This window comes from Molothrus aeneus, chromosome 5 (genome assembly GCF_037042795.1).
Source record: "Molothrus aeneus isolate 106 chromosome 5, BPBGC_Maene_1.0, whole genome shotgun sequence".
NCBI lineage: Eukaryota > Metazoa > Chordata > Aves > Passeriformes > Icteridae > Molothrus > Molothrus aeneus.
Window position 1 is genome coordinate 31955146 of NC_089650.1, and position 21095 is coordinate 31976240.

Sequence of the window (21095 nt, forward strand, 5' to 3'; positions counted from 1 at the left end):
CTTTTTTTGGTAAATTAAGAAAGTCATCTCCTTCAAAGCAGCTTCCAACTGTAATGTTACTTTATTAACTGACATCTGGAAAACCACAATATGTAGAATATGAAGTTTTTTGCACAGTCTGTGAAAATAGTAAGATATAATAGATGATAAAAAGGACTGACAGAAGCAAAGAAAGTAAGTACAAATATAAAACTATGACTTAAATGAATGTAAAAATGCAAGGAAAAGTCTGAGTCACACATTGGTATGAAGGAATTCATTAAGGAATAAATAGGAAAAAAGAAAGAAAATTTTGCTTCATAATAGGTTTGCTACCTATCATTTAACATAAGACAAAAAAGAATGAAGACTGTCCTAATTTAATATGGCTACCCTTGCATTATACATGTATTGAAATTTCATTTGCCATATACATATACAAATAATTATAGGCAACCTCCAATGTTCACAAGATGTCAGAATTAAACTGGTGGCAGGTCCTGGAAAGTAATAAATGTATGGACATTTGCATCAGATTTCATTTTCAAAGAATGAGAAGGTCTAATGAATCTCAGTAGAAAGTGAGGGTAGAGCAACAAAGAATGTCTGAAGGGAAAATAATTATAAAGCTTCTATTCATTCAGAAATAAATATATCAAAGATTGGATTCAAGTGCTACAAGGATGAATGGAGCACTTCCCATTAAATTGCACATCATCTGGATTAGCAACAGTGAAAATTATGGCCAAAGTGCATTCAAAACTGACATATAAATAGTAATGAGTGGCAAGGGTGACACAGGCCAGACAATGAGAATATCTGAAATATACAAAATGAAAATTTCCACTAAACTGATTTAAAACTGCAAGAACAGATAATGAGAAAAGATGACAGATGCATTTTGAACTGTAAACAGCAGAAAAGGAGGGAAAAAATATTGTTCTTGAACAGAGGTAATTTGTAAACAGAAGAACCCAGGGTAACTGCATGCCACAGGTTCCTAAAGAAAGTGTTCAGACATACATCAGGTACTTTGCAAGGAGAAAAAACTCTGTGCAACAAACAATGGGAGATACCAATCACTAAAGGACAAGTTTGAAGGATCCAGCCCACAAAAATAGCTAAGAAGGTAAAAGATTCAAGCAGTTTATGAAGGACTGGTGGTGAAATGGTCAATAGAGGATGAACAGTTTAAAAAAATCTGAAATGCTATTGAGAGACTAAAAATGCTTTTTAATTTACATTTTTTATTTTCTCTCTAGGCATGCAATAGTCTGCTAGAGTGCTGCATCATAACTATAGAAAAGACCATTTATTTTAGAACCTGAATGTCACTTTGAAACACCTTTTCCCTCATTATTTTAAACTGAAGAAATATTATTAGATGTCTTCTTAGAAGGATGGGCTACATGGAAGAAGTATATAAGAAATACATTCATACTAATGCTATGTTCTATCTTTTCTGTGTGAAGGTTATTAGACAGGTTAGTCATTTGCCACTGAGACACACTAAATGCTTAATTTACTTGGACTTCAGGACAACTATAATGAAAAAACTTCCTTTCTGAAGTTTCTGTGATTTGGAACCTTGAGGACTGTAATGATTGCATCTTTGGGGAGTAGAAAAAAATAGAGCCACAGCTAATTTGCAAGGTAAAATAAAAGGTTAAAATAAAATTAAATACCTAAGGGCCATTTAAAGGTCAGCTTCCTGCAAATCCTGGAACAATCACATACAGCAACTCATTCTGCATTATCTCCCAGACATATAAAAATACATCAGATTGGATTAATAGCACTTAGACCCTTACTAACAAAAAGAGAACAGAAAGAAGAAATATTTTCTTAATTTTTCTTCTCTTCAGAATCCCTGATTTGGTAATGATTCCACTGTGGGAAAAGCAGGAACTGCCTGCCTCTTTCCTTTCAACAAAACCAAGTGACTAGCAATGGCATAAGCTAAGGACAGCAAAGGGACTTGTTTAATCCCTTTCCCATATATTAACCAAGAAACACACACAACTATGTACATCTTCCATTTTCCAGCCTACGTCAGTGCAACAACACACTTGGTGTAGACTGCTGTAACCATATTTTAAACCTTCAGAATATTTAAATGAAGGCCTTTTTCTAAACAGAGTGATGTAATCAAGATTGCCATGCAGATTCCCACTATTCTGACATGGATCTATTTCAATTCATAATCATAAGCACTGCATTTTCGTTACTGTATTTCACAAAGCACAAGCTCTGTGTCCAACAGGCTTAATTTCTTCCCTAGTACTTCTGAGCAGCAGGCAACATGAAACCCTGTTCCTTGCAGTAGTTATATATGCAACTGCCTGCAGAAATCAGCTACCTAACTTTGTTTATATGCTCAAGAAAACCAGGGTGCACTTTTAATATAACAAATTTAATAAAATCCATCTGGACCTCAAGCTGTGCTCATCATTCCTGTACATGATAAAATAGTTTTTCCATCTAGGGGAATTTTTCTGACAACTTACTGAAACCAGTTACTGTCTAATCTGTAAATGAGACAGAACTTCTTTCATCCACATATGTTTTCTCTTAGTATCTGGGTGGTTGAAAGATCATCACCACAGATGTATTGCTCTGATAATGGAATCCACTACCAAAGCGAAGCATAAAAATATAATGTAGCCATTGTTGTCATCTATCTGTACTGACAGATATAAATAAGGCCACCAGCACTGTATTTTTAAAAATAAATCTCAGAGCTGCAATAAAGTCATAAGGAAAGAGTGAAATGCCAGCTTCAGATTTTGAAATATTCAATTCCTACAGTTAGTCATGGAAGAATACAGGAAATTTTAGGGTAAAAAGAAATCAGAAATCACATCTAAAACTATTCTTTGCCTTTGGTTACTATTTATTTACTCTAGATTTTTTCACTAACAGTCTAATAATTTCAGAGTTTTTATAATTACTGGTACAAAAGTATGATCTTCCATAAAGAATGTATGCTTTTTGCAAGGCAATTTCACTTACCATGAATCAACTTCCTTCCTTCCTTTTACATTTAATTTGAAATGTTGCTGTTGGCCATAGGACTAGATAGGCAAATAATACTCTTTCACAAGAAGAATCTTGCTTGCCTTCTGTATGCACAACTTTCACAATTCTGACATTGGTCACAGACAGCTTACAAGGGAACAGGAATGTTAAAACACTGCCACACTGACCGATTTTGGATAACTTTGTAAGGAGCCCGTAAAAGAAGGTTCACTATCCTCCCATGCTAACTTTGCACTTAGGAAAGAGAGGTTCCTCCAGAAATTGGTTTAATTACTTTCCTCTCTGTGTTGTCTCCTAGTCACATGAGGACAAGTAGCCCCCTGGATCAGTCTCCTGAATTCCCCATTTCTGCACAAATCTAACTTGTCCAGCCTTGTGATACTCTGATTATAACCTTCCCCCAGGGCTTCTTAGCAAAACAGCCTGTGTATGAAACCTGTAGAGACCTAATCTAATTTGGTGCCTGCTTCAGTTTCTGTTGACAAAGGGCTCAAACACTGTATAAAGTAGCTTGTCTTCAGTGGCACATGGAAATGTTCAGATGCGGTAATGATCACAGACACTGATCATTACTGAGGACATCATAACCTGGAAATGGGGATGAGTACCATCATCACCACCATCACCAGCAGGACCAGCCTTTTAAATTAGGAGAGTGAGATGCTAGCCCTGCACATACAAAGCCAAAACTTTCTTGGTCTTCAGCAACCTCTGTTATCTATCTGACCATTTTCAGTGTGACTTCTCAGAGGTATTTCCTTCTCCCATGTGAAATCTATATTTCTCTTGGAAAAAGTGAAGGGAATCACCTTCTTTTATTTGTTTAATAAAGAAAATACAACAGCTTTTTACCTCCTAGGAAATAAAGTTCACATTACACAATATGCTTAGTATACATTACCTGGAAGCAATGAAGAAGATAACTTTTCTTACAGAATATTGTAACCTAAAATAACCTCAGTTATTAATATAAACTAAGACATAGTTTATATGTGACTGATTACTGAAGATTTAAGAAAATGTATCGTCTATAAAATCACCCACCTTTTTCAATGTATATATTTTTCTTTTACTTACATATAGGCGCACATACAAGCACATGGATATCAAATGCACTTAAATGTACAGAGTGCATCAAAAAGACATCCTTATGTCGCAGGTAAATATGCAAAGTAAATACGTGTGAGTCTTCCAGTGAAATAAAATACCCATGGTGTAAGAAGATGATTTTCAAAATACCCTTGAAAATTTACTCAAATTAGTTTGGAAGCATTTTGCCATTATTGAAAAAAGACAAATGTCCCATTCAAGTGTTAGCAGCTATATTCATTATCTGGCTTCTGCCATAATAATAAGATAATTCTTGTTCCTTTCAAAAACCTGGAAGAACTATTTCTAGATAATAAAAGACCACAGGTCAATTTAATGGAAACTACTCTCTGTTATGTGCATTTGTCAAATATTTTTTCCAAAATATACACTGTAATGGATTTTCTGCCTTAGGGCTTCTGCATACCAAACCTTTCCACAGTTATGTTACAAATGTTAGAAAACAGAAAGAATCAAGAATTTTTATAAACATATTCAGAACTGCAACATGGTAATAAAGAATGGCATACCTGCACAATAATTGTGTAATAATAAATAGCCATTAAGATAAACATTTACTATGAAAGGATAAAACAGCTTGTTTTATCAACAGCACTTCAGAAAAAAAGTAAAATGACTCCATTTTTGATTGATAGCAGTTAGATTACCTATTGAGTTAATTTCATATGGACAGTGTGCAGAATGTACATTAATATACACTTCAGATTTTATCACTTTCCAAAATTCTCCATACAGTGAAATGTGTAGGTTTCAGTATCTGTATGAAACTACTTCTTGCCAAAAAGATCTAAAGATCTCAAGTGTCCGATAGAGCAGCCATGTGAGTTCCTAAGGACCTTCTAAACCATGAGCTTCCCCCAGCTCAGTTATGTTGGTGGCATTTGTAATATATATAGCTGAGACACCTGACATGAAAGCAATCATAGAAATCAGTTTGAGGAATCACGTAAGCTGCCTGCCCACATTTCAGACAGCAAAAATGGGCAAGAGGCAAAATAGATCTCACCAAAGTAATCTTTTATTGTTTAATTCATATTTTGGCTTCTTTCTAAACAGAAGCTTTTATTTACTCATTAGCATCTTTAAACTAGAAAGGTAAATATTTTTAAATAATATTTCAAATTATTTATTTTATTGGGAAATAATTACTTGAAATAAATGGCTGCTATGAAAAGAAGTGTTGGTAAGTCCACCAGAGATAATTCACATCAGTGGATGTTTATATATACCCATCTATTAGTGGAAAACTTGTTTTGACAAGTAGTCATTTTTCTTAGGAAGGGAAATATTATTTTATGCTACTTTATTTATATTACTTCAAAACTTGACAAATAAAAAAAAAATAGTATTGAAAAAAAATTGTATTTCTGTTTGTTTCTAAGTTCCAGGGCTCCTTGTTTTGCTCAGAGCTCATAATACTAGATGCACTTAAATTTATAGTAGACGATAGAAAATTTTCATATAGGAGAAAGTTTTTGGTAGGCATCTTTTTTTATCCTTAAAGACTTAAATGAAAAATATATGGATAGAAGAAACCATATTCCCTCAGGCAATACAGACTTTATATTAACAAGCATCAAACTTCTCTGTATGTGAAAGCAAATAGAAAAAATTTTGCTTTCAGTTTACAGATAAGAAGTAAGAAAGATGCCATTAATCTTGGTCTGGTAATTTTTTGCATAGAAATATTTTACATCTGAAACTTAGCTATGAACATAAATTTAATCAAATAATTAAAGTATTTTAAACTCCTAGATTACAGTGGAAGGTTTAAAGCACACTGATGAAAGTTGAAATTTTTTTACAGCCACCTTAGACGTCACTACAAAATCGTAAATGTGGACAATCTGGGACATGGAATAATTTCTCTTTTTCTTAATGAAGCCTGTTTTAACATAGCAAAATAGAAAAGAATAAAAAAGTGAAGAAGTACCAGGAGATTTCAGGGAATTATAATGGAAAGCTTAGTAAAAGATTCAACACCTCTTTGCCTACCATGTGCAATCACCATCATCCAAATAGTAAAAAACCTGCTGTATCCAGGCTTTTTGGGACAAACTCTTGAAATAGTCATGATACAAAGAACACTGTAATTTTTTTTGTTATTAAAAATTCACCATGGATAAATTATAAAATCAGGAAATATTTCAGTTCTTTCACTAAATTAAAAACAAAAAACAGTAACCAAAGGTACTTATAGGAATCTGGCTAAGCTCTTAATTCCCCTGATTAAAGCTGTGAACACTTATTTCCTGAATAGCAAGATGCTATTGTCTCTTATGCAATATCAAATATCCCCCATAAAGCAGAAACTCAGCTTTTGAAAATGTTGAGAATGGTCAGACTCTCCTAGGACCTGACCATAATTTCCTAGATTACACGTTAATAGTATACTTCACAGGGAAAACCTTCAAAGACATTAATTTTCAGCAGCAGAGAAAATAAAAGCATTTCACTTTATATATAATGCCCCAGCCAAACACATGTATCTTAATTTTTGCATCAAATGCAGTAATTAAAAAGCTATTAGCAACATGTCCCTCCAAAACATATTTTTAAAACATTTCTAGTTCCAAGATACAGATTTCTATCAGGCTAAAGTGTTAAAGCTTTGTTCATTTAAGAAGAAATATGTTTATTATATACATGAAAGTGTAATTTATATATCAATGGAATTAAGAACCAGAATCTCAATATATTATTCTGATACTTTTAATCCAATCTAGATCATTGATTTACCACACTCTCAACATACAGTTGTTCAGTAAATCCACAAAAATGTTTTGAACAAGGATATAAAAAATTGAACATTGAACCCAACAAAGCAACAGACAAAACTCTTCATGATGATCTACAGTTGACTTTTTTTAAACTTCCCCAATAAAATATACATTGTTAATATTCATTCTATTTAAACAGATATTTCTGTTTCAAACTCCTTCTTCTATACTGGCCTTCAAGCAACTACCTTCTGAAAATATGTTTTCAGGTATAGTCTGAAAGCAATGTAATTCAGCGATTATTGGGTTCCAATGAGTGCTTTGTTTTCTTAAAACTGAATAAAAACTGCCCACTTAAAGAAACCAACTAGATTTAGGCTATTTCTTCTCCAAAACACTGAAGAAGAATTCTTCTTCTACAATACATTCGAATAGAATTAGGCCCTCAAAAACCAGAATGTGTGGAGATAAAAAGAGTTTGTAACAAATGAAAGTATTAATTATGCCTTTTCCCCATCTTTTTTGTTGATTATTGGAAATTTTTCATTTACATGTGGAATTGGGAATGTGAAGAAAACATGAAAATAACCAGTATACTAACCACATGGTGTGCTAGCAGCCTCTTATTGTGCAATTCACAGAAAAATCAATAATAAAGTCAAAGAAAGGCTAACAATTAACTAAAGTTGGAACTTAAACTAATTGGTATTGTTCTCTGCACTCACTCTAACTTTACTCCCAAGAAATCTGGGCTTACTATCAAAAAACACATTGAAACCACTGTGTAAATAGCTAAAAAACAATTAAATAGCCTATTTTTTAAACAAAATTTTGTCTTTTTTGAACAGAAAAATAAAAAGCTTTTAGACCTGAGAAAAATAACTGTTTAACCTACCTTGACTGCATATCTTGGTGTGTTTTGGACTGGCTGATTTCAGCTGGAGTTGAAGGGACTTGCTGTTGTAACTCCACCAAGGACTGGTAGTACTGTTGCTGATGATGTTGCTGCTGTTTGTACCGAGACAAACTGAAAAACAGCCCTAAAATGGCTTTCAAATTTCCATTCCTTATTTCTATTAAAAAAGCGAAAGAGAAAAGGAAGTGAAAACACTTTGGTTTTAGATTTCAGTTTTGTAAAAGTCATACTAAAGTATGTCTGTACATACCTATAGCTATACATGTTTATGTCTTATATCTCTTAATTTACTTGTAATATCAGAGACATTTTAGGTGTCACTGGTAGCATATTTTTTATTATAATTTTAGGTTTTTATGTGTCAGTGTTGCAATAAACACCTATCTCTACAATGCCTTCATGATGAGACATTTGCATGGTCATAAACAAGAGTATATCCAACCTTAAATAAGACACAATTCTGAAATATACTGTCCCAGCAAAGTAAAAATATTCTAATTAAGGAATATCTCATTAAGAAAAAAATCTGAATTCTTTCTAGTCTTAAATATACATCCCTTCAAACCTCATGACTTTAAATTACTCTTTTTGCTTTTGGAGCAAATTCTGTGCACATTGGTAATAAACAGTGAGTTCTGGAAAATGAAAAAAGACTGTATGGTAATGGTTATTGTCAGTGAGCACCTATCCATTCATACAGAGGTGTGCAGGAAATGTAAGAGAAGAAAAAAAATTTTAAAAAAGGTGACTGTAATGCTGATGATTACATCTTTGAACTTTCAAATGACATGATTTTATAGCTTTTATTTTATACTGCTATTACTGATAATGAAGACAAAAACTGCAGCTTTGACAAGGCTAAACAGCTACCTGAATATAATTCTGGTGAACCCCAGTAGCATCCCTATGACTCCCATTACTTTTTTAGCTTTTTCCCAGCCTGAGATGAAGATTTTACAAGGATGTTGTTATTCTTTGCTGATAAAGGATTTCAGTGACAAAAAGAAACCTCAGAAGACTTTAATGAAATTATCTGCAGCATGTAGGTCTGTTCATAACTTCATTATTAATTTTCTTTGGCACTGACCATCTTGGGAAAGGTTTTTATTAGACCTATAGACTTGCAATCTGACATGCAATGCCACAACCTTCCTGCCTTCCCTGCAAATCAAAATACTGAGTTGTGTGTACTGCACAGCTTTCCCAAGGAAATTTTCAAGCTGAATTTATACGAATAACTGTCATTTTCTTGTCTCTTAAACCAAATTTTTTTTTTCAATAGGATTAGGTGAAATGTTAATACGTATACTAAGGCAGTAAACACTGGAGCTTTTATGCTCACAACATGTTCTTCAAAATCAAACCTAATCCTGGACACTGAAATATACTTTTCAAAATGTGAATTTGTTCTAAGCAGCCATACTTATTCATCTTCTCTGTGAAGATGCTGCAGGATCTTTGATTATCAATGAGACCATAAGAGATATGTAGAACTTTCCCAGAGCAAGTAAACTTTTTAGGCAATATGACTTTTGCAGTCATGTTGGTTTCAAGGAAGATCACTGTTAAGGAAGACAGAAAATTTGTATTTAAAATTATCCTAAAAACACTCCCAAAAAACCATGTAACTATCCATTTTAAGTGGCTCTGTTTTGAGAAGACTCTCAGTAAGTGACACCAGTTTATTTATCATTCTTATCATTTTGCATCACTTCATGCTCAGAAGGAGAATCCTTTCTTAAATCCCGCTCAACATTTTTCAATCTTAAATTTTGCTCCTTTTGTGTTAATATATTTGTTACTATCTTTAGGGAAGGATGTTATCACTAACTTTTTCTTTCCTCATTTTAATAGAGTTGAAGTTAGAATATTTCTCACAAGCAAAAAATCCAGAAACTTCTCATGTGTACTAAACATATACTTGGAAAATGAGAAGATTTTCTTTGTAGCAACTGGACAATTATTTATCAACTGGGCTCTCAAGCAGAGATTTGGTAGCCAAGATTTGAAAATTACTTTTTTTTTAGACCTCTTTGCTCAATTGTCAAAATGAGGTCATAAAATGGCTGTGAAATCTTCAAAACTTGTTAAGCTAATGGTTTATTGTTCTGCAACCTCTGTGGTCATTAATAAATGACCCAGTAGTAACAAGACACGTTTACCAAAGCTTATTACAAGAAACTCAATTTCTTCTCCCCCTATAAAATTGTAATTTCAGGATATACACAGTAAAAATGGTATATTTAAGGAAATCACACCTCTGCAAGACTTTGAAGAATATAATTGTGAAGGTAGTAGTGGATTTACTTCAGATTCATGACCAATTGTGTAACAGCAGAATTAATTTTAATCTTACTTCAGCACTAAACATTAAAATTTGGTTTTGAAGAATAAAGAGCATTTTAAATCATAGTCCTTGCACTTAGTCCTATGTAGTAGTATTGCTTTTAGTAGCACATGAACTTAAAGCTACACAATTGAAGCATATATCCTATTAAAATTATTTTCTGAAGTAAAACAAAGGTAGCAATAAAGGCATTGCATAATGCAGGCAGATTCTGATTTTAAAAAGTACAGAAAATATGTCATGTACCATGTCATGACATATTGATGAGTATGAGAATGATGAGTATCCTCAAAAAATAAATTCGTGCTATTCACACATAAATTCATACTTTATATCAAAGTAAAGATAGGCTGCTCTAGAAATTCTGGTTCTAAATAACTTTGAGGTGAATGAGAGAATGCAAACTTTCAATATTCTGTTGCAACAGGATATCTACAAGTAGACACAAAGGTTCTCCTGAATCAGTGAGGGAGCTTTTCAATTTGACAATCAAGGTGAATAGATAGAACACATCATGTCTGTGTTGCATGTTTAAAATCCTAGATAGGTTCAGATAGCGAAAGATAGTAATTCTAAGTTAATTTCACAATCAAATAGTGGCTAGCATTCCAAATTTTTTCTCCATGCATCTTCTAGAATTCAACTGAAATTACCATCTCTGGAAAAAAAAAGTCCTTCCAGCTTTTAGTTATGCTACAAGCAAAATAAAAATACAGGGATGCATCTCTGGACCTGTTACCTTCAGGTGCCATAGAGGTCAAAGGGATTTTGAAGGTGTGCAACACCTTGCAGAACTGCTTAATTTGCTACACGACAAAGACATATACATTTTATTAATTCACTTGCCTCTTATATGAACAAGGCAATATTATGTAATTATTAAGACAACTGGTATTTTTAATGGTTTTTATTTATTATATTTATTAATTTAGTTGCAACCACATTAGGCAATCATTTAAGGTGACTAATACAGCAGAATAACTGAAGCAGCAAAACCATTCACTCTTTGACTTAATAGGTGACATCAAAGGAATACTATAATTTTCAGACTCATCTGGACAGCATTACTACTACTAATAAATTTGCTGAAACAAATAGTCTTCCCTGGGTTTATTTAACTGAGCAGGATTCTTATGTTCTTGTTTGCTGTTTTGAATCAAATATATGAACAATTTTTTAAAAAAAGTATGCTCAGGAAGTTCTGTGCCTATCTAATATTGTGGAGCTAACATTAAAAGATTAATACCATTGAAAAAATATTATTTTAAAACAGTGTCTCAAGATTCATAAACATTGCATTTCTTGGTTCAATTTCAAGGGAAAAATTAAAAGGAAACTCTCTCACTTGTTATCATTAATCTATATCTGCATGCTGTTCAAGACAGCTGGAGTTTGGTATTTAGGTGCAAGTGATTTGTGTTAAGAAATTCAGCTTTCAGAAGAAAATCTTGTTATTTGTTCTGATGATTTGTTTCTCTTACCTTCTGCAGAAAGACCTTGGACATTTACGCCTCTGGCTGCCAGAAAGCTAAGGCAGACATCAACATTCTCAATCTGCAACATGAATAGAAATAACAAGCAGGATAAGACTATTTTACAAAACACAGAAATGTTGGGAGAGGGGAAAAAAAAACCAACAAAAAGAAACTGCTCAGGAATGAATACTTTACATTCATTGCATAGTACAGCTCTTTATCAAAGTTTAGCAAGAATGATTACTGCTAATTGGGGAATCGAGATAAAGCTTTCATTGTCCGCTTTGGTGCTTAAAACAATTCACAAATGCCCAATCCAGAATGGCATGCTGGCAACTCAGCAACCCACCTAGTTAACATAAAACTGGATTTTGTATGCTACAAACAAGGAGCAGTGAAAGCACTCATAGAGAACTGGACACTGAATATATATCTGGAAATGTAAGCAGCTGAGTTTACTAAAAAATGTAAGCAAAAACAGTGTAAGCAAAGGTACTTGCTTGGGATGATGTGGGATTCTGTGGAAATGATATCACTCTCTTTAGTGGTTGTTCCTCTTTAATTGCTTGCCTCAGAAGAGTTTTTGCTTAGTAAAGTACATGGTGCTGGCTTCTCTTGGTGATTTAGAAAAAATCTACAGCTACCACAGAGAGCTTTAGGTACAAAAATGTAGCCTAAATGTAGATCAATAAAAGGAAAAAACTTCTGCCTCTAAAATGAATAATAACAGAATTAGACTGCTTTCATGCATCTATTTCTAATACACGATAGAGATGGGGTGTTCCAAAGTGTTCTCAAGTCACCATCCTGAGCTGATTACCCCAGTCCTTCCAGGACCTCTGAAGGAATAATCAGCTATAAACATAAAAATTACTATCTTTGTCTATAAATATGCTGCTATGAAAACACAAACAATATCTATAGAGAGATGTTATGTTTCAAGTGGCTTTAACAATTTGATTTTAAAATACTATTTTAGGTTTATGCATTTATTTCAAGGCAATTAGGACCACAAAAATAAAACAAAATTTGAACAATATATTTTAAATTCCTATTATCATTGGAGAACATTAAAAATAAAGCAAAGAATATTCAACACTAAAAACATAAAACTGCAGTAGCTCAAGTCCATGCAGTTATTTTATTTGAATGTTTACACATTTTACAAAGTCTCATGTCAATTGTTTTCAACCATCAAAACATAAGCAGTAAATTCACTCCTTGAAAGAAAGCTACTTGATCCTTGGCAGTATCTTTTCTCACCTAGGAAAGTCTTTGACTACTGTCATCTTTCTACATTGGAGTTCTGCCATTGTTCTCTGGAAATGGTAGTAGCTAAAAGGATTTAAATATTCTTTTTACTACTGACCCTAGCAATATGTGTTATGAGTCTACAGACTGTCTTGATCCCTGGGTATAAATGTATAAATTTATAAATACTTGAAAAATATTCAGATCTGCTCTTCAAGGACAATAAAGGTCAATACACTACTAAACACATTTTTAGAAGTCTTTTCAAACCTTGATTTCAAGGGCATACTAACATTTACAGTGAATGATAAACAATTTTTTTACTGAGTCAATTACAGAGGAAAACCAAAACTCAAAACAGTTAAACTAAAGAAATTTACTAAAAAATTGGGGTCTACCATAAAGCTTTCATAAATCAGTTTGGTGGGTGTCACCAATTTTCACAGCTTAGAATGTGGAATAATCACCCTAAAATCAATGGGATTACTCCAGCTCTGGCCCAGCAATCCAGGCATTAATTGTCATTTTCTTAAATGTTTATGTAGTTTTACACCATGAAGAAACCCCAAATTACCTAGGTAATTTTGCTAATACATAGAGACATGACATAACTAAATCAGTTGCAAGTTGGCTGCAGCTAAAATAGGAAGATCTGGTTCTTCCTCACCTCCTCTTCCTCCCAGGTGTGAGGGCCCTGCTGCTGCTGGGCTTCAGCACTTCTCTGAGTGCACCAGGAGCTGGCTCTGTGCAGAGAATTCACCCAGCAAAAAGGCAAAGGGATTTCAGTCATTCCAGTTTCCCGTGCAGCCAGATAAGTGCAGGAGCCAGCAGAGGGGAGGGCGTGTCCCAGGCTGAGTAAAGCGTGGCTTGGGAGAGGAAAGGGGAGGTGGGAAGGAGGGACAAGGTGGATGGTGCCACTCCTGGTGGCAATGGCAAGGCACTGGGCTGGCTCAGCCCTGACGTTCAACCAAACCCCTGAATCCATTGAGAAAATTGTGCACATGAAAAGAATATTTCTATTCAACCTTTAAACAATGTCAACTATGTAAGAAAAAACTTTGAATGGAAATATCTATGCTCTGAAAAATTGAAAAGAAATGAAGATTTGGTGGGCTATTAGCTGCATAACTCATTGTGTCTTTGGACTTTCAAATCAACCATAATGCAGTATCAATTACTTCAAACATGGGAAATTCAGCTCTATAAGCACTAGAAGTCAAAGGGAGAGGGGAAAAAAAGAAAAATAAAGAAAAATCAGTACAGTACACCAGTAGCATAATAACTGGAACAATATTTTCTAACACATATTCTAGTTTAATCAAGTAATTTTTGATGATGGGCATGTTCCCTCTGCAGCAGTTGAGAAGACCACAAATATAAAAAAATCACAGTTCACAGGAGAATATTTAAGCCCTAATATGGAAACATCTCAATACCTATCTGCAATACTGAATAATAATAAATAATAAGCCTACTACCTAAACCTTCACATACATTTAGTGAATAATACCCTATAGAAACAGCGCCTGGTTAATTTACATTTTACAGCATGCATCTCTTAAACTCTCAGAGAAAATGAATCATTACCACTAACACCAATGACTCAGTATGCTGCAGAACTAAAAAGCAAATTCTGTTTGGCATTAGAGTTCACCAAGAGAAGTGTAACAGAAGCCCTGGGTCCAAAGTCACCCCTTTGGTAGGGGTGTATGAAGCAATAGCAGTGGCCAACTTTCAGACAATAGACTGGGGTTGCACTGTTAGCTTTATAATAAAGTCTTGTTTTGACTTGTGAATTGAGCAAGTTTGGTGTGGCAACTCACAGGCCCATAATACCCTGAAAATGTCAGAAAACAACTCTTGCAGTCAGTTCTCTGATAATAACTGCAGTTACTGTACAACTCTCAGAAACTCTTAGGGGATTCAATGAGACATGCATTAATACATTTTTGGGTTATGTTCACTTTCTTTCCACTCTAGTCTAGAAAATGTTAGCATTAAAATTGTCCCGTTTTGAAGCTCTCAGTGTGTCTCTAAATATTGCTTTAATTACCTACTTCTTGCCCTGGCAAACCACAGTTATTCTTTGAACTCAAACCCAAGCCGCCCCAAACACTTTTTCTTCAAACTCACTCACAGATGAGAGTAATTTTGTAATTACAAAAGTTCCAAGAGATTTCAAGCAGCTTCCATTCCTCAGTACTGTTTCAATCAAGAGTGGTATGAATTCCTGAAGCCCGTGTTTATATAAGTAGTTATTCACTGGGGTAAACTCTTCCTAGAGCTGACACTGTGTGTACAGAATTGTGCTGCTCATATATCAGTGGCTGAAGATTCTGTGTAGATTGCTGTGGTGTAACACAACACAGACACCAGACAAATTTTGTACCTTACGTATGACCACAAGTCTGGTGAATTTTGCTTGCAAAAAGAACTAGTTTATAGCAGAGATTATATTTATCATTATAGTGAGCTGTATCATGAGAACTACAAGGTACTGTAGCAGACGATATCGCTCATTACAGTACAGAATTCAGGATATACAGATTGACTCAAAATCTTACAAATCATGACAGAGAAGAGTCTCAAATTTTCAAATTTGTTTGTACAGGTACATGCTGCCAAGATCAGACTGTTGCTGATGATAAAGTTCTCCACCGCTGTCAATCCCTGATTTTTTTTTCCCAAGGCTCTTATTTTATATTAAAGATTCAAAAGCACGGAATAAATGCAGCACATTGAATAGCAGAACTTAAATACTAAAAACTTTAACAACTATAAATAGCTTAAATAATTAACAATATAATAAACCTTCATTGCCATATAGACATTTGCCACTTAGCTATTCAAACAACACTACATGAAATTGCTTTCCAGAGGTAACAAAACCCTAATTTGGAAACCTAACCACCTCCTTATCAAAACTCAAGGATATTATGTCAAATTCCGAAATGTATCTCCAGCATTGTGGGTAAAGATACACTTGGCGAAGATGATGCTAATTTAGGGATTAATTTGTGGGCATCATCAGGTAGATAACCATTTGACACTTTTTAATTTAAGCCTAATAGGTTATGCTTACAATATATTAAGCTTTCTTCATCAATATGATCCTTTTTTATAGTATTCATACACATAGCATCATGAAAAAAGCATCTGGGACACCTAACACCATAAATAGTAGCAATCTCCAATATATTTTTACACTGGTATATAAGGGGATACACTTCACATGAAGATGTAGAAATAAAAGGAAATGTCACAGCTCTGATAATATTAATAGATTCGGTAGCATACAAAGAAGATACATTGGAAATGTGTTGACATATATGATATCGCATAGTTGCGGGCAACCTGCTTTTGAGGGAAAGCTATTTGAAATTTATTGTCAGAAATAAATCACTAAATCAGACTGAGGGACTTGCATAGTAGTAGCACTTAATACCCAGCTGACTTACAGGAAGAGCTCATTTGTGGGATGTACTCACCAGTGACTCATAGAATATGTCTATTTACTCCTATTATTTTTGTTGTTGCCAAGATTACTTTTCATCTCCTTTGTCTGAAAGACACTTTCTCCACATGCAAAAATAAATTTAATTGTGGGATGCTCATAATACATGTAATTATGACTAACACAGCATTATCTTTCTCTGTGTGTATAAGAAGCTCAAAAAATATCTTGCTTTGACTAAACCCCCCTTATTAATTTTATGACAATACAGTTTACAAGAACACATAGCCACACAAGTTAGTTACTGTTTGCCTACTTTGAGCTGGATTCTTCCTGAAGAATGGGATACCTTTATAAAAACAACAAATTATTATAACCACATAGAGTTTCTATACATACACACTCTTAAATACTCTTGATTATTTTGGCAGCAAAAGTAAAACAATAATTTCTGTTAGCACTTCATTCAGCGCTATCTTCCACAGTTCCGTGTGTGTGTTGACATTCTGATTCGTGACCCAGTTCCCAGGTAAATTTGGCAAAGGATTTTCCCTGTACAAGTTTTGTAATGTTGCTGATGGTTGATTAAGGACATCCATGGAAATAATAGTCCACAGAAATCCAGTGAATCACATTCATACTCACTTTCCAGAGAACAGAAACTCCACAAAACTCTTCAGTATTTGATGTTTTTTTTTCTTTTTAATTGTAAATAATAAATAGTACTCCTTAGAGATTGATATTATGGTACAAGATAGTATGTGTCACGATAACTGTATTTCAAACACACTTTACCAGCATGTTTCTTCCTAAATGTCCCCAGAGTATTAACCTGAATTGAGAGACATACATTTGAATCTTCCTCTTGCATGGATATTCATCACTAATAAAATTTGTGGAGGATTTAAATGAATGCAGAATTAGAAAATATATTATTGTTGTTACACATCTCCTTCTCTTTCAAATTCTGGAGCACTAAAAGAATCAAAATCAAATAAAATTCAGGCCTCACAGCTAGTAACCTAGACTATTTACAATTCACATATTGCATAAAATTATTAACATTTAAAGAATGTAAAAGCAGATACTATTTGTCTGATTTTAACAGGAATCAGCCATGTAAGGAGATGCATGAGCTTTTGAGATCTGGTTGCTTACTCAGTAGGTGAAGTGCCAGTGAACTGCTCTCAATTGCCTGCTCTAGAATAAGCAGAGGTTCAGGCAAGCAACCAAGACATCTTCATGAGTAAATAAAATAATTTTTGATGCACATGTTGGAGTTGGTAAGAGAACTACACTTTCTATATAGATTTAGCTATACAGAATACTCTGGGAAACACTGAAAAGTATTTCAAGGTGGAAATGGCCTAAACTCTGATTTTCCTCTGTCTAATAGCAGTAAGAGAATTGGTCATGTACACTCTCACAAATACATGGTTAATCCTAATACACACACTACCTAAGACTATTCTTTGGCCAAATGTATACACTTTCACAACCTGCTATGCCCATAGGTGTTCTCAGAGATTTAAAAGGACAAGTTTATTTCACTTTCTGTTCTTAAATGACTCATCCATTGCACACATTGTGACCTGTTGACAATTCACTTGTTGTGTGGGAAACACCCAGATTTTCGGTTTGCTTTGTAATTTTGTTCCTTATGGGTTTTCTTCCCAGCTGGTTTCACTAGTTTGTGTTTATGTTCTGCCAGTCTTTAAAACAAAGAGCTAAAAAGTTACGAGACAGAGAAATAGAAATAAAAAATGTTTGCTGTTCTATAGTGCCATGGTTTTAACCTCGGTTTTATCACTCAGATTATTTAACAAAACCAGGCTTGATAAACCTGACTTCATAAGTGCACATTTAGCTTTTTTAAACTATGTACAAATGGGCATATGTCAAATAGTTCCTTCACCAAAACATAAACACCAAGCAAGTCAAGAACTTGCTCCATTTCAGTGATAAGGGAATACATTGCTCACTACTTATGAGCATGCTTGCTTTATACATATCTGTATGCGCTATGATTTTTTAAAGCTGAGTATTGGGTACAGAAATATGTTTTTGATAGCTGACTTATTCTGAAGAGGTCCAACTGAAGACGTCAAAAGCACCATCCAGACTAAAACTGGCAAACAAAAATGGATTACGCAGTCCAATGTTCTTATCCACCTGCCTATCCATTCTTCAAATGCTGCATATTCAACACTGTTTGGGAGTCAATGTGATTCTTAAATTATTGCATAAAGAATAGTCAATAGTGAGAGTTCCCTGTTTTTCACTATAAAACAGATGTTCAGCACATCTGAAATTCTGCTCATCTCTTTAGAAGAATGTGCAACTGGTAATATAATTAAAATATGAAAAAACCCCCGAATGCCTTTTTAATTGTACATGTCCTGTGGGATAAAAGGTAGCTAATCCATAAAAGGTATGCAATTATGATTTATTTATTATAATACATGGTAAGATTTATTTCAATTATTTGTAAAAGTACCAATCAGTAACCTCAATCATTATAAGAAACACCTTCAATGCCATGCACTCCCTTCCATTTGACACTGTTGTTGATTTACCTGCTTTCTGTGAAAAGCTATCAAGAAATTTTACTTGCAAAACTGTCGTACCATTTTCACTACACTGTAATGTTGTATGTTATCCCCAATAGTTGATTCATAGGTATTCGAAAAGAAAGATCCTTTTTCAAATTTAAGAGTAGGGTTTCAAAGGGAACAATGTGAAATAGACTCATATGGGCTCATTTTGCAAGTATTATAATGGAACTATCACAAGCAAGCTGATTATTTTTATATATATAGTGCAGTTTAAACTAGTTTAAACACAAGTGACAGAAAAAGATCTGCTTTCTTGTCTCTTGCATATTCATAGTTGTATGTCCTTATTAACACAGAAATGTGTTCAAACTAAATTAATTACAAATTCTTAATTTTAAGCAAGACTGTCTAAAACTGGTATATTTCCACCAAGATTCTATATGAAGAAAGTGTACAAAGTATTACTATGTAATAATTTTCTTTTTTTACTGATACTACATAATAAGGACACTTGGAATAGCAGAGAACACACACAAATTCTTCCAAATCTGAAAGTAAATGCAATGGAAAGAAATGTGGCCCAGAGTAATGCAAAACTTATAATGACTCTTCTGAGGAAGCTGCTTAGTTTTAAATTTGCAGTTCCTGTGGAAGATGCTTGTATGGCAGGCTGCATGTTACACAGTTCCCTTGGCCACAGACTGCTGAGACTGTGTGAAATTTGCCATGAATTCTCAGTTTCCCTTGTAGAAATGGGGAAATTTGAAGAAAGGGAAAACTGGGAGATAAACAAGCTCTCAAAAATCATGTTATTTATTTTCTGGTAGTTTATTTCCTATAAGCTCCTACCATAGCAGCTGGCTGGAATAACTTCATGTGACTACACTGGAAGGTAATGTCAAGTTTCCATGGGTGGTGTAAATTAGAAAACCCACCCAGACAAAACAGGTGTTAACAGTCCTGCTGGGAGATGTTTCGTGCATTCTGCTGACTTGCTGTTGCACGTGGCCTAGATTAAGGCACATTCCATATTTCTATCAAAATTATGGCATGTTTTAGGGGGTTAAGCAGAATACACTGACATACAGACACATTCGGCTTAACTCTTTTGTAGCAAACTCCTCATTATTTGCAATAGAATAATTTAAGGAGCACTTAATAAAAATATCTATCAGTGAACCATGTAGCTTCATTCCAGAAAACTGTTCCAAACTAAGCATTGACTTAGCAAAAAGAGACCATACATGCAAATTAAAAACTGATTTACTGGAGGCATCTGGGGAGAATTTTACCTTAGAGAATAATAACTACTGGTATGTAGAAGGCCTCCCAGGCAAAAATATTTAGGAAATGATACAGGAGTTATTTAATTATTAGGGTTTTTTTGAGGAAAAAAATGACAATCTTATTTAAAACTGAAATAGCTTCCACTTCCTTTTCCAAGAGATGTTAAGAAACACGCACATCAAATTCCTCCAACATGCAGTCCAAACATGAAATATGACCAGTAAAACCAGAAATGTGAAAACAAATTAACTTCTCAAGTACTTGGAGAATTCAACAGACATATGTACTGACCTGCTGATAAAAGAATGTATGAGGTCACTACTGAGGTCAAAGCATAAGCTGGGGTGTGTATTGTTTTTAATAAAATGGTACAGTGGGAATTGGATCCCTTCTGGCATAAATTACTGTCAGCCCTGTCAGGAAAGTGATAATAAATGCTGCAAATTTTTCACCTAGCTCCTCACTTGGTACTTGGAAACCTTAGAGTGAATGTGAGATAATTTCTGTAATGGCAAGTATGGAATACAGTTTGTTTCTGTCTGTACATATCAGCACGTTAATGAATAATTTACTCTAAATAAAAAACAACCCTAATCATAATTTTTAGATGGCCAAACAGATCATTATAAGTATCTGCCTGTCATTTTAATGTAAAACAAAAAAATGCTCTATCCACAAACACCAAAAACCCTGCACCACATAAGAGAATGGTGTGATAATGGTGTGAGCTTTTTTACTCACTCTTCTTTCTGTTTCTTGTCTTGTCTGCATTTGCTCTCCCCATATAGTCTCTCCCCGTCTGCTCTCCCCTTTTTATAGTCTCTGCAGCAGACATTGTAAAGCACAAAATCCAGTAATGGCAATTTCTGAAATGCTTTTGTGCTACTATAATAGAAATTGTGAGAAGAAAGTTTTGGATTTTTGATGGGAATATAGTGCTGGGTTCGAACTCAGAAAACCAT

General features: G+C 34.1%; 1 protein-coding gene across 1 annotated transcript in view; it reads right to left on the minus strand.

Annotated features, from left to right (window-relative positions):
• NAV3 (neuron navigator 3) overlaps window positions 1-21095 on the minus strand; it is a 381620-nt gene that overhangs the window by 146975 nt on the left and 213550 nt on the right. The window contains exons 4-5 of the mRNA XM_066549922.1: window positions 11593-11665; window positions 7744-7921 (exon numbers count right to left, since the gene is read on the minus strand). Of these exons, the coding sequence (XP_066406019.1) occupies window positions 7744-7921; window positions 11593-11665 (251 nt within the window). The remainder of the gene's footprint in view (window positions 1-7743; window positions 7922-11592; window positions 11666-21095) is intronic.